A 17,163-nucleotide genomic window follows, 5' to 3' on the forward strand; every position below is an offset into this window, starting at 1 on the left:
CATCTACGAGTCCGGGGAGACCACCGACGTATCGCACCTGCTGGAGAGGATGGCCTTCAAGGACACCAAGCACCGGAGCCACCTCAACTTAGTGACCGAGCTCGAGCTTGCCGGGGGCAACGTCGGCGCCTCAGCCTCCAGGGAGCAGATGGTCTACAGCTATGACACGCTCAAGGGATACATGCCAGAGGCTCTCGAGATCCTCATCGACTGCATGCGCAACCCGCTCTTCCTCCAGGAAGAAGTCGAACTGCAGGTGACCCATAATGGACTTCTTTCTTAGTAGATGCTCCCTTGGGGTGCTTTAGTGTTTGGTCACTGACTGACCATCTTGTTGTATTGTCAGTTGGTTCTTGCTCGAGAAGAAGTAAAGGAGCTACAAAAGAACCCTGAGAAGTTTCTTCATGAACAGCTTAACCTTGTTGGGCTTTCGGGTGCTCTTGCAAATCCGCTAATAGCTCCTGAGGATGCCCTTGCTAGAATCAATGAAAAAATTATTCAAAAGTTCTATCATGTAAGGTCCCCTTTTCTTTCTTTATTCATTTGATTTCTGCATTCCTCATAAGAATCAACTTACTGCTAATAAGTACATAGTTCGAAGTGACCACACCTCAGCAGTATCAGATTAAACTTGTCAGCACGGAACACTTATATATCTAAGCTATGGTAGGTACTTTGTTATTTAGTATTATCACACATATACTGCATAATGGTTCAAGTTGTCTAATTTTGAAATGCTGGAATGCAATTCTTGCTACTGTCAGATTACACGCAAGAACCTGAATTCGTCTATAACTTACAGCAATGTGTATCAATGCTTTGAATGCAATGGTATATAAGACTAAGAGAATGCTGCAACCATTTGTTGCTAATGTGATATTGTGCATGATACCATAGATAGCAAAAATTACTAAGCACACCTCTGTTCTCAACTTCTCATATGGTTATTTTCCGTTTTTTTTCAAAAAATTGTTGAAGCAATGTTATACCAATTTTTTAGAATAATGATATGTATGTAACAGGAAAATTTTACTGCTGATCGCGTGGTTCTAGCAGCATCAGGTGTTGATCACGAACACTTGCTAGGCTATGTAGATTTGTTGTTGAAAGATTGGCACAAGGGGACCCCAATGGAAAAGCCAAAGTCTACATATGTTGGTGGAGATTCCAGACACAGAGCAGATTTAGATGTAATATGGTCTTTCCACTCTTTGGACTATATATACCCTTTTTCAGTTGGTGTTTTTCTTTTGTTCTACTTTGACATAATGGATATAGTCTTTGCTTATCTTGTTGTCTTATGCAGATGACACATGTTGCATTAGCTTTTGAAGTGCCAGGGGGCTGGCTTCAAGAGAGAGACGCTACAATTATGAATGTCATACAGGTGGAGCTAATGGCCCTGATTTTTCTATTGACTAGCTAGGGGTACATTGATTGCAACTTCCTATCCAATTGTTAATCTGTGAATGTCCATACACAATAATTACATCTGGCAGACTTTAATGGGTGGTGGTGGTTCATTCTCATCTGGCGGTCCTGGAAAAGGAATGCATTCACGACTTTGTAAGTCTTGAGCTCTTGATGATTATTTAACTCTTTGGATTGCTATAGAAAATGTACTTAGTTTGCATTGCATAAAATCTCAAAAAACTGTGTTACACTTTAGAATTATGTCACATGATGCAGTATCTATATTTCAGTTTCTTTGTTTTGCTGTATTAGAGACTTAGGTTTTTTGGTGGGTGAAATATTTCTGATGAAGGCTATGCTCAATTGCTGTTTCTTTGCAGATCGACGTGTCCTAAATAAATATCACTTGGTTGATTCTTTTTCTGCATTTAGCAATGTATATGACAGCAGTGGCCTCTTTGGTATCTACTTGACCACGGTGAGCTAATCTTTTCTACATGGTTCTGTGTCTCATGTTTTTTTAATATAACTTGTTTCTTCTTTCAACTAAAGATAAAGATATTTTTGTATGATTGTCTTCCATGATTATGAATTTTTGAGTGGGATTAAAGTTAGGGATGAAAATGGAAATGGGGCGTTTCATTTACCAGGAACCGTTTCTGTAAAAATGATATCATTTATGACCGTTTCAGACCATAACCGTATTTAAACTTTTGATCTTCTAATTTTTTTAGTATCGTACATTGTTAAATTGAAAATCTGGCGAGCTTCTGACCGACCAGGGATTCGATTCTGTATCTCTACTACTAATTATGTACCTATTGTAGGCGTCCACAGTTCCCCTTGGCGCACGGTTGAAAGGGAATTAGGCTTACACCTAGTCCCTAATTAATTTTGGTGGTTGAATTGCCCAACACAAACAATTGGACTAACTAGTTTGCCCAAGTGTATAGATTACACAGGTGTAAAAGGTTCACACTCAGCCAATAAAAAGATCAAGTTTTGGATTCAACAAAGGAGCAAAGTGGCAACCGAAGGCCCTCTGGTCTGGGAGCACCGGACTGTCCGGTGTACACCGGACAGTGTCCGGTGCACCAGAGGACTCCAACGCAAACTCGCCACCTTCGGGAATTTCCAGAGGCACTCGCGCTATAATTCACCGGACTGTCCGGTGTACACCGGACAGTGTCCGGTGCACCACGGAGGAACGGCCTCAGGAACTCACCAGCTTCGGGAAACTCCAACGGCTAGTCCGCTAAAATTCACCGGACTGTCCGGTGTGCACCGGACTGTCCGGTGCAACTCCGGAGCAACGGCTAGTCAGCGCCAACGGCTACCTGCGGCGCATTAAATGCGCACGCAGCGCGTGCAGAAGTCAGGCGCGCCCATACTGGCACACCGGACAGCAAACAGTACCTGTCCGGTGTGCACCGGACACCCAGGCGGGCCCACAAGTCAGAAGCTCCAACGGTCAGAATCCAACGGCAGTGATGACGTGGCAGGGGGCACCGGACTGTCCGGTGCGCCATCGAGCAGACAGCCTCCCAACGGCCACATTTGGTGGTTGGGGCTATAAATACCCCAACCACCCCACCATTCATTGCATCCAAGTTTTCCACTTCCCAACTACTACAAGAGCTCTAGCATTCAATTCTAGACACACCAAAGAGATCAAATCCTCTCCAAATTCCACACTACGCCCTAGTGACTAGAGAGAGTGATTTGCTTGTGTTCTTTCGAGCTCTTGCGCTTGGATTGCTTTCTTCCTTCTTGATTCTTTCATTGCGATCAAACTCACTTGTAAATTGAGGCAAGAGACACCAAACTTGTGGTGGTCCTTGTGGGAACTTTGTGTTCCAAGTGATTGAGAAGAGAAAGCTCACTCGATCCGTGGATCGTTTGAGAGAGGGAAGGGTTGAAAGAGACCCGGCCTTTGTGGCCTCCTCAACGGGGAGTAGGTTTGCAAGAACCGAACCTCGGTAAAACAAATCTCCGTGTCTCACTTGCTTATTCGCTTGGGATTTGTTTTGCGCCCTCTCTCGCGGACTCATTTTATATTTCTAACGCTAACCCGGCTTGTAGTTGTGTTTATATTTGTAAATTTCAGTTTCGCCCTATTCACCCCCCCCCCTCTAGGCGACTTTCAATTGGTATCAGAGCCCGGTGCTTCATTAGAGCCTAACCGCTCGAAGTGATGTCGGGAGATCACGCCAAGAAGGAGATGGAGACCGGCGAAAAGCCCACTACAAGCCACGGGAGCACTTCATCGGAAGAGTCCCGCACCAAGAGGAAGGAGAAGAAGAAGATCTCCTCCAACAAAGGGAAGGAGAAGAAATCTTCTTCTCACCACAAAGAGAAGAAGGAAAAATCTTCTTCCCACAAGCCACATCGGAGTGGGGACAAGAAGAAAAGAATGAGGAAGGTGGTCTACTACGAGACCGATTCTTCATCGGCATCCACCTCCGGCTCCGACGCGGCATCCGTCACTTCTAAGCGCCAAGAGCGCAAGAAGTATAGTAAGATCCCCCTACGCTACCCTCGCATTTCCAAACATACACCTTTACTTTCCGTCCCATTAGGCAAACCACCAACTTTTGATGGTGAAGATTACGCTAGGTAAAGCGATTTAATGCGATTTCATCTAACCTCGCTCCACAAAAGCATATGGGATGTTGTTGAGTTTGGTGCACAGGTACCATCCATAGGGGATGAAGACTATGATGAGGATGAGGTGGCCCAAATCAAGCACTTCAACTCTCAAGCAACAACAATACTCCTCGCCTCTTTAAGTAGAGAGGAGTATAACAAAGTTCAAGGGTTGAAGAGCGCCAAGGAGGTTTGGGATGTGCTCAAAACCGCGCACGAGGGAGATGAGCTCACAAAGATCACCAAGCGGGAAACGATCGAGGGGGAGCTCGGTCGGTTCCGGCTTCGCAAAGGGGAGGAGCCACAACACATGTACAACCGGCTCAAGACCTTGGTGAACCAAGTGCGCAACCTCAGGAGCGTAAAGTGGGATGACCATGAGGTGGTTAAGGTTATTTTAAGATCTCTTATTTTCCTTAACCCTACTCAAGTTCAATTAATTCGTGGTAATCCTAGATATACTAAAATGACCCCCGAGGAAGTAATCGGGCATTTTGTAAGTTTTGAGTGCATGATCGAAGGCTCGAGGAAGATCAACGAGCTTGATGATCCCTCCACATCCGAAGCTCAACCCGTCGCATTCAAGGCGACGGAGGACAAGAAGGAGGAGTCTACACCAAGTAGACAACCAATAGACGCCTCCAAACTTGACAATGAAGAAATGGCGCTCGTCATCAAGAGCTTCCGCCAAATCCTCAAGCAAAGGAGAGGGAAAGACTACAAGTCCCGCTCCAAGAAAGTTTGCTACAAGTGTGGTAAGCCCGGTCACTTTATTGCAAAATGTCCATTATCAAGTGACAGTGACAGGGATAACGACAAGAAAGGAAAGAGGAGAGAAAAGAAGAGGTACTACAAAAAGAAGGGCGGCGATGCCCATGTTTGTCGGGAATGGGATTCCGATGAAAGCTCAAGCGACTCCTCCGACGACGAGGACGCCGCCAACATCGCCGTCACCAAGGGACTCCTCTTCCCCAACGTCGGCCACAAGTGCCTCATGGCAAAGGACGGCAAAAAGAAGGTAAAATCAAGATCCTCCACTAAATATGAAAGCTCTAGTGATGATAATGCTAGTGATGAGGAAGATAATTTGCGTACCCTTTTTGCCAACCTTAACATGGAACAAAAAGAAAAATTAAATGAATTAATTAGTGCTATTCATGAAAAGGATGACCTTTTGGATTCCCAAGAGGATTGTCTAATTAAAGAAAATAAGAAACATGTTAAGGTTAAAAATGCTTATGCTCTAGAAATTGAGAAATGTGAAAAATTATCTAGTGAGCTAAGCACTTGCCGTGAAATGATTAACAACCTTAGGAATGAAAATGCTAGTTTAAATGCTAAGGTTGATTCACATGTTTGTAACGTTTCAATTCCCAATCCTAGAGATAATAATGATGATTTGCTTGCTAGGATTGAAGAATTAAACATCTCTCTTGCTAGCCTTAAAGTAGAAAATGAAAATTTAATTGCTAAGGCTAAAGAACTAGATGTTTGCAATGCTACCATTTCCAATCTTAGAGATAAAAATGATATTCTTCATGCTAAGATTGTTGAACTTAATTCATGCAAACCCTCTACATCTACTGTTGAGCATGTATCTATTTGTACTAGATGTAGAGATGTTGATATTAACGCTATTTATGATCATATGGCTTTAATTAAACAACAAAATGATCATATAGCTAAACTAGATACTAAAATTGCCGAGCACAACTTAGAAAATGAGAAATTTAAATTTGCTCGTAGCATGCTTTATAATGGGAGACGCCCGGGCATTAAGGATGGCATTGGCTTCCAAAGGGGAGACAATGTCAAAATTAGTGCCCCTCCTAAAAAATTGTCTAACTTTGTTAAAGGCAAGGCTCCCATGCCTCAGGATAACGAGGGTTACATTTTATACCCTGCCGGTTATCCCGAGAGCAAAATTAGGAGAATTCATTCTAGGAAGTCTCACTCTGGCCCTAATCATGCTTTCATGTATAAGGGTGAGACATCTAGCTCTAGGCAACCAACCCATGCTAAGTTGCCTAGAAAGAAAACTCCTAGTGCATCAAATGATCATAATATTTCATTTAAAACTCTTGATGCATCTTATGTTTTAACTAACAAATCCGGCAAGGTAGTTGCCAAATATGTTGGGGGCAAGCACAAGGGGTCAAAGACTTGTGTTTGGGTACCCAAAGTTCTTGTGTCTAATGCCAAAGGACCCAAAACCATTTGGGTACCTAAAGTCAAGAACTAAAGTTGTTTTGTAGGTTTATGCATCCGGGGGCTCAAGTTGGATACTCGACAGCGGGTGCACGAACCACATGACAGGGGAGAAGAAGATGTTCTCCTCCTACGAGAAAAACCAAGATCCCCAAAGAGCGATCACATTCGGGGATGGAAATCAAGGTTTGGTCAAAGGTTTGGGTAAAATTGCTATTTCTCCTGACCATTCCATTTCAAATGTTTTTCTTGTTGATTCTTTAGATTACAACTTGCTTTCTGTTTCCCAATTATGTCAAATGGGCTACAACTGTCTATTTACTGATGTAGGTGTCACTGTCTTTAGAAGAAGTGATGATTCAATAGCATTTAAGGGTGTGTTAGAGGGTCAGCTATACTTAGTAGATTTTGAAAGAGCTGAACTCGACACATGCTTAATTGCTAAGACTAACATGGGTTGGCTCTGGCACCGCCGACTAGCCCATGTTGGGATGAAGAATCTTCATAAGCTTCTAAAGGGAGAACACATTTTAGGACTAACCAATGTTCATTTTGAGAAAGACAGGATTTGTAGCGCATGCCAAGCAGGGAAGCAAGTTGGCACTCATCATCCACATAAGAACATAATGACGACCGACAGGCCACTGCAGCTCCTGCACATGGATCTATTCGGCCCGATCGCTTACATAAGCATCGGCGGGAGTAAGTACTGTCTAGTTATTGTGGATGATTATTCTCGCTTCACTTGGGTATTCTTTTTGCAGGAAAAATCTCAAACCCAAGAGACCTTAAAGGGATTCTTGAGACGGGCTCAAAATGAGTTCGGCTTAAGGATCAAGAAAATAAGAAGCGACAACGGGACGGAGTTCAAGAACTCACAAATTGAAGGCTTCCTTGAGGAGGAGGGAATCAAGCATGAGTTCTCTTCTCCCTACACTCCACAACAAAATGGTGTAGTGGAGAGGAAGAATAGAACTCTATTGGACATGGCAAGGACCATGCTTGATGAGTACAAGACTTCGGATCGGTTTTGGGCCGAGGCGGTCAACACCGCTTGCTACGCCATCAACCGGTTATATCTACACCGAATCCTCAAGAAGACATCATATGAACTCCTAACCGGTAAAAAGCCCAACATTACATATTTTAGAGTCTTTGGTAGCAAATGCTTTATTCTTGTTAAAAGAGGTAGAAAATCTAAATTTGCTCCTAAGACTGTAGAAGGTTTTTTCTTGGTTATGACTCAAACACAAGGGCATATAGGGTCTTTAACAAGTCCACTGGACTAGTTGAAGTCTCATGTGACGTTGTGTTTGATGAGACTAATGGCTCTCAAGTAGAGCAAGTTGATCTTGATGAGATAGGTGAAGAAGAGGCTCCATGCATCGCGCTAAGGAACATGTCCATTGGGGATGTGTGTCCTAAGGAATCCGAAGAGCCTCCAAATGCACAAGATCAACCTTCCTCCTCCACGCAAGCATGTCCACCGACTCAAATTGAGGATGAAGCTCAAGTTGATGAAGTAGAAGATCAAGCAAATGAGCCACCTCAAGATGATGGCATTGATCAAGGGGGAGATGCAAATAAGGAAGACAAGGAGGATGAGGAACAAAGACAGCCACACCCAAGAGTCCACCAAGCAATCCAACGAGATCACCCCGTCGACACCATCCTCGGCGACATTCATAAGGGGGTAACTACTCGATCTCATGTTGCACATTTCTGTGAACATTACTCGTTTGTTTCCTCTATTGAGCCACACAAGGTAGAGGAAGCACTCCAAGATTCGGATTGGGTGGTGGCGATGCAAGAGGAGCTCAACAACTTCACTAGAAATGAGGTATGGCATTTAGTTCCACGTCCTAACCAAAATGTTGTAGGAACCAAATGGGTCTTCCGCAACAAGCAAGATGAGCATGGTGTGGTGACAAGGAACAAAGCTCGACTTGTGGCCAAGGGATACTCCCAAGTCGAAGGTTTGGATTTCGGTGAAACCTATGCACCCGTAGCTAGGATTGAGTCAATTCGCATATTATTAGCCTATGCTACTTACCATGGCTTTAAGCTTTATCAAATGGACGTGAAAAGTGCCTTCCTCAATGGACCAATCAAGGAAGAGGTCTATGTTGAGCAACCTCCCGGCTTTGAAGACAGTGAGTATCCTAACCATGTCTATAAGCTCTCTAAGGCGCTTTATGGGCTCAAGCAAGCCCCAAGAGCATGGTATGAATGCCTTAGAGATTTCCTTATTGCAAATGGATTCAAAGTCGGAAAGGCCGATCCTACACTCTTTACTAAAACTCTTGAAAATGACTTGTTTGTATGCCAAATTTATGTTGATGATATTATATTTGGGTCTACTAACGAGTCTACATGTGAAGAGTTTAGTAGGATTATGACACAGAAATTCGAGATGTCAATGATGGGGGAGTTGAAGTATTTTCTAGGATTCCAAGTCAAACAACTCCAAGAGGGCACCTTCATCAGCCAAACGAAGTACACTCAAGACATTCTAACCAAGTTTGGGATGAAGGATGCCAAGCCCATCAAGACACCCATGGGAAGTAATGGGCATCTCGACCTCGACACGGGAGGTAAGTCCGTGGATCAAAAAGTATACCGGTCGATGATAGGTTCTTTACTCTATTTATGTGCATCACGACCGGATATTATGCTTTCCGTATGCATGTGTGCAAGATTCCAAGCCGACCCTAAGGAAGCTCACCTTACGACCGTAAAACGAATCTTGAGATATTTGGCTTATACTCCTAAGTTTGGGCTTTGGTATCCTAGGGGATCCACATTTGATTTGATTGGATATTCGGATGCCGATTGGGCGGGGTGCAAAATCAATAGGAAGAGCACATCGGGGACTTGCCAGTTCTTGGGAAGATCCTTGGTGTCTTGGGCTTCAAAGAAGCAAAATTCGGTCGCTCTTTCCACCGCCGAAGCCGAGTATATTGCCGCAGGCCATTGTTGCGCGCAATTACTTTGGATGAGGCAAACCCTGCGGGACTACGGTTACAAATTAACCAAAGTCCCTTTGCTATGTGATAATGAGAGTGCAATCAAAATGGCTGACAATCCCGTCGAGCATAGCCGCACTAAACACATAGCCATTCGGTATCACTTTTTAAGGGATCACCAACAAAAGGGAGATATCGAGATTTCTTACATTAATACTAAAGATCAATTAGCCGATATCTTTACCAAGCCTCTTGACGAACAAACTTTTAACAAACTTAGGCATGAGCTCAATATTCTTGATTCTAGGAACTTCTTTTGTTAAATTGCACACATAGCTCACTTATATACCTTTGATCATATCTCTTTCATATGTTATGACTAATGTGTTTTCAAGTCTATTTCAAACCAAGTCATAGGTGTATTGCAAGGGAATTGGAGTCTTCGGCGAAGATAAAGGCTTCCACTACGTAACTCATCCTTCGCCGTCACTCCAAGCAACTCTCCTGTTGGAGACTTGTTCTCAAGTGCTAAGAGTTAAGAACAAGGCAACATAGAAAATGTTAATCGTTAAAGTCCTTCGTCCTCCGAAGCATTATTTCCCTTAGGATATAATGGTTTACGGACGAAGGTTATGAAGGACGTACCTTCATGAATTCATTAAACAGTGACGAAGGTGAAAATGTAAAGGATATAAAAGACAATATGAACGATTATTTATTATTATCAAGCATAGACGGAAATATTATTGAATTACAAGTGTACCTTTAGTCGAGAAGGGATGACAATACAAGCGTGACGCAAAAAGTGAATGCCAAGTCAGCGTGAACAGTACGGGGATATTGTTCACCTATTTATAGGCACGGGACACAGCCCTTACAAAATTACATTCATGCCCTTTACATTTGATAATAATTCTATAGTAGTCTATCGAGGTCTGAATAGCCTTTTCATCTTTAAGTCGGTTCCACTCTTTGCTGTCACGCCGAAGCTTTCCTGCTCGCACCTTCGGCTCCGTATCAACCTTCGTATTATTCTGGTCTACTGCAATGCCAACTTTAGTCCGAGGATACCTGTTCACACATTGTACTCCAGAAATACTGTTAAATCCTTTTTTTGAGGACCTTCGGATGCCGAAGGTCCCCAACAGTAGCCCCTCGCAATATTAATTTGTTCGAAATAATAAATTTAGATTGCGATATGGACGAAGGCTTTACGCCGAAGGTCCGAAAAAACACCTTCCCTTTGCTAGAATAGCAACATTCACTGACAAGTGGGGTCTTTCAATTTTCAACGCACCGAGCGTATAAATACAGTCATACCGCAAACTCATTTGGCACGCTTTCTGGCCAACCACTCCCGCTCACTCAATTTTTAGCTTTTGTGCACTAAGATTTGCTGAGCTTTTAGTTTTGAAGCTTCGGCTTTGAAAACAGTTTTTTAGTGTTTCCGAAGATGTCTGAAGCTGCTAAGAAGGCTGCTGCTGAGATGAAGCTGAGTCTTGATGAAGAGAAGAACTTAGGGTTTCTTATAGCGATGTCGAAGACCAACACAGAAAAAATCACCAAGGAGATTCTGGAAGGTTTGTCTGAAGATACTGGTGACAGTGAAAGTTATGATGTGGACAGCGGTGGCGAAGACTCCGAAGATCGTCCCTGGCGACCAAGCCATTCAGTTTATGGTAAATCAACTATCAAAGAGAATCATCTTGTTAACATGAGAGGAAGGTATTTCCGGGATCTGTCCGTTGTGAGGGCCGACGAAGGGGAGAAGACTTGTCCACACCCTGAAGAGAATGAAGTCGTAGTGTTCCGAAGCTTTTTGAAGGCTGGGCTACGATTTCCCTTGAGCAGCTTCGTCGTGGAGGTGCTGAAAATTTTCGAAGTCTATCTTCACCAACTTACCCCCGAGGCAATCATAAGGCTGAATATCTTCGTGTGGGCCGTGCGAAGCCAAGGTCTGAAGCCTGATGCAAAAAGTTTCTGCAATATGCACGAATTATCATACGAGACAATACCTTGGGGTAAGGAACAGTATCACAATAACTTTGGCTGCTACAATTTTGTTTCTCGGTCTGGGTCAAGCTGCCCCGTGCCAACTTTTCGGAAGAGATGGCCCAGCGGCTGGATGACAGAATGGTTCTATGTAAAAAATGATCTGAAAGCTCGAGAAGATATCAAAGGTATAATTATGCGTCCTATTTGGCAAAGCTTCGGCCTTCGCAGCCCGAAGGTTGAAATGAATGAAGCTACCGAAGAATGCCAGAGAGCCTTCGGCGTTGTCTGCTCTTTTATAGGGACAAGGGACTTAGTACAAGAGCATATTGCTTTCAGGGTGTGGCCGCTTGCGGAGAAATGGGAAATGCCACAAGAAACCATAAAAGAGGCCGACGAAGGGGGACTTATCAGGTTTAAGTACACTTTTAAGTTTGGAGATAAATTTATTGAGCCAGATGATGAGTGGTTGAAAAGCATTGACAATTTAAGTGATGAGCTGCTTGGGACCTACTCGAAGGCCGAAGATACTGCAATGTCAGCAGCCTTCGGAGGCCGAAAAAAGAAGAGGTTGAATCGGGTATTTGATGCAATCGGGTTTGTCTACCCTGACTATTGCTATCCCATCCGAAGGCAGAAGAGAAAAAACACAACCTCTGCGATAGAAGAAACTGCAACTGCTCCTAGCGAGCCAGAACCGAAAAGAAAGAAGATAAAGGTTCTTACGCATCGGCCGCGCTATATTGAACCAGCTTCGGTGCCCGAGTTTACCGGAGAAACTTCTTCGGCCACCGAAGCTGAAAAACCAACCGAGGCAGCCTTGTTGCCAGAAGTCGCAGAAACGGCCAAAGTGCCAACAAAGATAGAATTGGAACAATCAAACATTTTGTTATCAGAAACAAAAGAGAAAGCCGAAGCGCCGTCCACAGAAAAAATGGAAGAGGTAAAAGAAGCAACTAAGGGCTCCAAAACATCAGGAGTTTTGAGTCCCGCAGCAAACGTTGAGATAGTAAAAAATCAAAAAGTGCCAGCAATGACTCCGAAAAGAAAGAGGATGGCCAATGTGCTAGATGTACTGGAAACAATCAAATCTTCAAGCACACCTCCGAAGAAGGCTGCTGTCACTCCTGAAACAGCAACTGAAATTTCTGGTTCTACAGCTCCAGAGCAAGAGATTGAAGCCGAAGCTGGGCCCTCAGAGCCCGCAAAGGTAAAACCCTTGGAAAGTGAGGCAGAAAAAATAACAAAGCCAACTTTTGTTGAAGAAACCGGTGTTGTTGCCCCCGAAGCATCCCCCAAAATTCGTGATTATATTTTCCGTCATGCTTCGGGGAAAAAATTATCAGAAAAAGAAGAACAAGAGGCCCAGCACTATGCCCAAAAACTGAAATATCCAAAGGGGGCATTAATATTTAATGGCAGTGGAGAAGAAGACTTCTTGTATTGTCTTCCCGACAGCAAGGAGATTTCTGTCTGCCGGGAGATGAGCAAGAGCTTCGGATTCCCGACTTTAGAAGACGGGCTCTCAGTGCTGTCGAAGAACGATTTGGCCGACAGCCTGGCTTACAACAGCTTAAAGGTACGATACATGAAATCCTTGTATTTTTCCGTTCGTTTAAACCTATTGACACACACATATTTCTCTTTGCAGGGCTTGATACTTAGCAATGCTCTGAGAGCACAGAAAGATGCTGAAGACGAAGGGTGTACTATAGCCCTGAGCAACCTTCGTTCCGAAGTAATTGAACTGAGGAACGAAGGTCTCGAAAAAGATAAAATATTATACTCATTGTTAAATAAAATAAAGGAAGACGAGGCTGCTTTTAAAGTTCAAGCTGAAGCTCAGAAGCGCGAAATTGAAGATCTTCGGAAACAACTGGCCAGAGCTAAGGAAGAACGCATTCTTGAAGAAACAAAGCGTGAACTCAGCGATCAATGGGCAGATCACCTAGAAGTGACTGTTGAAAAGCTTCGTTCGTCCAAAAAGAGATGTTATGACAAATCTATAGATTGTGTTAAGAAACTAAAGGCTAGCTTCGCCAAGGTCGGCGCATTCTCAAGTGAGGAAAACTTTTCGAGAGGCAATCCCGAAGGTGTCATCGAATGGATCGACCACGAAGCTGATGCCTTCGAAGAAATTTTAAGTAGCCGAGGAGATATATGCGCCTTCTCTGGTGCCAGAGGGATTGCCACCATCTTGAAGAAGAAAGGCTGCGAACATGTAAAAATTTTAGCACAATCCGAAGCTTCTTTGTCCTTTGAAGATGCAAAAGATCCTTCGGCCGAAGCTAGTATAATTGGTGGAAAATTTTTTTACCGATATCTGGGATAATGGTGGCCGAGAAATGGCCGGAGAAATTGTTCGAAGAAGTGAAAAGGGCATTCACGATGCTAGAGAAGTAGCTGAGGCTGCTGAAAAGAGCGCAGAGGCCGAAGGTCAATTAGGTATTAAATAATAGTTTTTATCGTGTTGTAATCTTAGGCTTTAAGATTTGTTTGCGATTTGTAATAGCAATGTAGCCGTGTCCTGTCCTTCCTCAGATCCTACTGAAGTATCTCCGGGTGCAAGGCCTAGGGGTGACGATGAGATTAAAAAAGATGGCTGAAGCTATTATGGATGAAGTTGTCGATCGACTGTTGAACGAAGCTGCAGAGGTAGTACTTAGGGAAGACTAAATGCTGTTGTAAAAACATTTTAAATGTAATATATGTAATATCTTGTAATCCTGCATGTAATATACTTGTTTTATTTTTCTTTGTGGTTCAATTCTTTACGATGCATGAAACTTTACATACGTACCATTTTTGAGTCTTTGGCGAAAAAACACCTTCCCTTCTTTTCATGCTTCGTGAAGAAGAATTGCCATTTATCACAATAATGTCCAAAGTATTCCGAAAAGTGCTCAAGCTTCGTAGAAACATTCTTCAAAGCTGTACTTCAGAGATCAATATTGTTTCTCCTTGTGACTTGGCATGATTTGCCCCTTTTTCAAAGCGTTTTCCCGAAGATCGATATCATACCCCCTTTTTATGTCACATGCAGCATGATGTATGATGCTTATGTTATGCAAAAAATGATGTGATGATGTTATGCCATGTAAGGTGATATTCGAAGGTACACGCACATCTGCGCGATAAAACACATAATCTTTTTGTGAATCAGCGTTGACTTTTCGCTGTAAGCCTCCCTTAGGAGCTTCTTCGCCTTTTACTTCAGCGGAATCAGCGTTGACTTTTCGCTGTAAGCTCTGCATTCCCTTAGGAACGACTTTGGAGCTTCTTCGCCTTTTACTTAGGCGGTATCAGCGTTGACTTTTCGCTGTAAGCTCTGCATTCCCTTAGGAACGACTTTGGAGCTTCTTCGCCTTTTACTTAGGCGGTATCAGGGTTGACTTTTCGCTGTATGCTCTGCATTCCTTTTGGAACGACTTTGGAGCAAAAAACTTACACTGCGCTCCCTTCGGAGCGGCTTTTTGTGACTTCGTCAAACTTACTCTGCGTTCGTTAGAACGACTTTTGTTGCTTCGAAGAATTTTTGATAGTTCGAAGGTCCTTCTTATTATCACAAGTCTTTGAACTTCGATCAATTTAAGCCTGTGGAGAAAACATATATTTGTTTCTTGTAGGAAACAACGAAACTAATTACACGAAACCTAAACAATGTCCTTTATTACAGAAAATAAAACTGAATGAAAAAGATTGCTATTAAGGTAGGATATTCGTCAATAGATGTGCTTTGACTCTGGCACAGTGCTATTGACTGTACGAGCTTCGGACTGCTCTCTGAAGTCCCTCTGGTGTGGAGTATACTGGCTCCCTTCTGGCTGCTGGCCTTGTTGCAACGGAGGTGGAGGCGGAGGCTGTTGCGAGGAAGCTTGAGGCTGACTCGCCGAAGCAACAGAAACTGCAGGATGATTGCCCACATATTCTGGGATGTAGGGCGAATGATACGAAGCTGTATGCATGACCTGCTTCGGCTGAGCTTGTTGTGCTGCTGCTTCAGCTATTTCCTTTTGCTTCTGAATAGTAACATGGCACATCCTGGTAGTATGGCCTTTGTTCTCACCGCAGAATAAGCAAAAGATTCTTCTCGGTTGATCGCCAAATCTTCCTCCGAAGCCCCTGGCGCCTCTGCCTCTTGGAGCTGGTGGTCGGAAGGAGCTTTGTTGTTGCCCTGAAGCCTGTGAGGAGTATTGTGGCCTTTGCTGCTGACTCCCTTTATCATCATTCTGAGTAGAATTGTGAATTGACCTGACATGCCTCGGGTAAAACCTTCCTCCGAAGCCCCTGGTCATTTCAGAAAACCTGAAAGCCTCCTCCCTTCTTTGACGAAAATCATTGTCAGCTCGAATGTATTCGTCCATCTTCTGGAGCAGCTTTTCCAGCGTTTGTGGTGGCTTCCTGGCAAAATACTGTGCTGACGGCCCTGGCCGAAGCCCCTTGATCATAGCCTCAATGACAATCTCATTGGGCACTGTTGGCGCCTGTGCCCTCAATCGTAGAAACCTTCGGACATATGCCTGAAGGTACTCTTCATGGTCCTGGGTACACTGGAAGAGAGCCTGAGCAGTGACCGGCTTCGTCTGAAACCCTTGAAAGCTAGTTATCAGCATATCCTTCAATTTCTGCCAAGAAGTGATTGTCCCTGGCCGAAGAGAAGAGTACCAAGTCTGAGCAACGCTTCTGACGGCCATGACAAAGGATTTTGCCATAACTGCCATATTGCCACCGTACGAAGATATAGTTGCTTCATAGCTCATTAGGAATTGCTTAGGGTCTGAGTGACCGTCATATATGGGAAGCTGGGGTGGCTTGTAGGTCTGTGGCCAAGGTGTAGCCTGCAATTCTGTTGAGAGAGGAGAAGCATCATCAAAAGCAAAGTTTCCATGATGGAAATCGTCATACCAGTCATCCTCATTACGGAAGTCTTCCTGGTGAAGCTCTCTGCGTGGAGGCCTTCGGTTTTGATCATCTTGAACAAGATGACGAACCTCTTCGGAAGCTTCATCTATTTGTCTCTGAAGATCAGCTAGACGGGCCATCTTCTCCTTCTTGCGTTGAACCTGCTGCTGAAGGATTTCCAGATTTTGAATTTCCTGATCCAGATCATCCTCCGGAGGTGTTGGACTGACAGCTTTCCTCTTCTGGCTTCGTGCCTCTCTAAGAGAAAGGACGTCTTGATTGGGGTCCAGCGGCTGCAGCGTGCCAGCCCCTGCTGCTGAAGCCTTCTTCGGCGGCATGACGAAGGTAATGCTTGCCGAAGGTGTTGATAAGCTCAAGAAATGGAAGTGAGTTCACCGGAGGTGGGCGCCAATGTTGGAGACTTGTTCTCAAGTGCTAAGAGTTAAGAACAAGGCAACATAGAAAATGTTAATCGTTAAAGTCCTTCGTCCTCCGAAGCATTATTTCCCTTAGGATATAATGGTTTACGGACGAAGGTTATGAAGGACGTACCTTCATGAATTCATTAAACAGTGACGAAGGTGAAAATGTAAAGGATATAAAAGACAATATGAACGATTATTTATTATTATCAAGCATAGACGGAAATATTATTGAATTACAAGTGTACCTTTAGTCGAGAAGGGATGACAATACAAGCGTGACGCAAAAAGTGAATGCCAAGTCAGCGTGAACAGTACGGGGATACTGTTCACCTATTTATAGGCACGGGACACAGCCCTTACAAAATTACATTCATGCCCTTTACATTTGATAATAATTCTATAGTAGTCTATCGAGGTCTGAATAGCCTTTTCATCTTTAAGTCGGTTCCACTCTTTGCTGTCACGCCGAAGCTTTCCTGCTCGCACCTTCGGCTCCGTATCAACCTTCGTATTATTCTGGTCTACTGCAATGCCAACTTTAGTCCGAGGATACCTGTTCACACATTGTACTCCAAAAATACTGTTAAATCCTGTTTTTGAGGACCTTCGGA

The 17,163-nt window shown here is 43.7% G+C and overlaps 1 protein-coding gene across 1 annotated transcript in view; it reads left to right on the forward strand.

Moving 5' to 3' along the window:
• LOC103655587 (mitochondrial-processing peptidase subunit alpha) overlaps positions 1 to 17,163 on the forward strand; it is a 22,173-nt gene continuing 5,010 nt past the window's right edge. The window contains exons 1-6 of the mRNA XM_020552641.3: positions 1 to 256; positions 347 to 514; positions 1,023 to 1,190; positions 1,307 to 1,387; positions 1,500 to 1,566; positions 1,794 to 1,891. Of these exons, the coding sequence (XP_020408230.1) occupies positions 50 to 256; positions 347 to 514; positions 1,023 to 1,190; positions 1,307 to 1,387; positions 1,500 to 1,566; positions 1,794 to 1,891 (789 nt within the window). The 5' untranslated portion in view covers positions 1 to 49. The remainder of the gene's footprint in view (positions 257 to 346; positions 515 to 1,022; positions 1,191 to 1,306; positions 1,388 to 1,499; positions 1,567 to 1,793; positions 1,892 to 17,163) is intronic.

This window comes from Zea mays, chromosome 4, assembly GCF_902167145.1.
Source record: "Zea mays cultivar B73 chromosome 4, Zm-B73-REFERENCE-NAM-5.0, whole genome shotgun sequence".
Classification (NCBI taxonomy): domain Eukaryota; kingdom Viridiplantae; phylum Streptophyta; class Magnoliopsida; order Poales; family Poaceae; genus Zea; species Zea mays.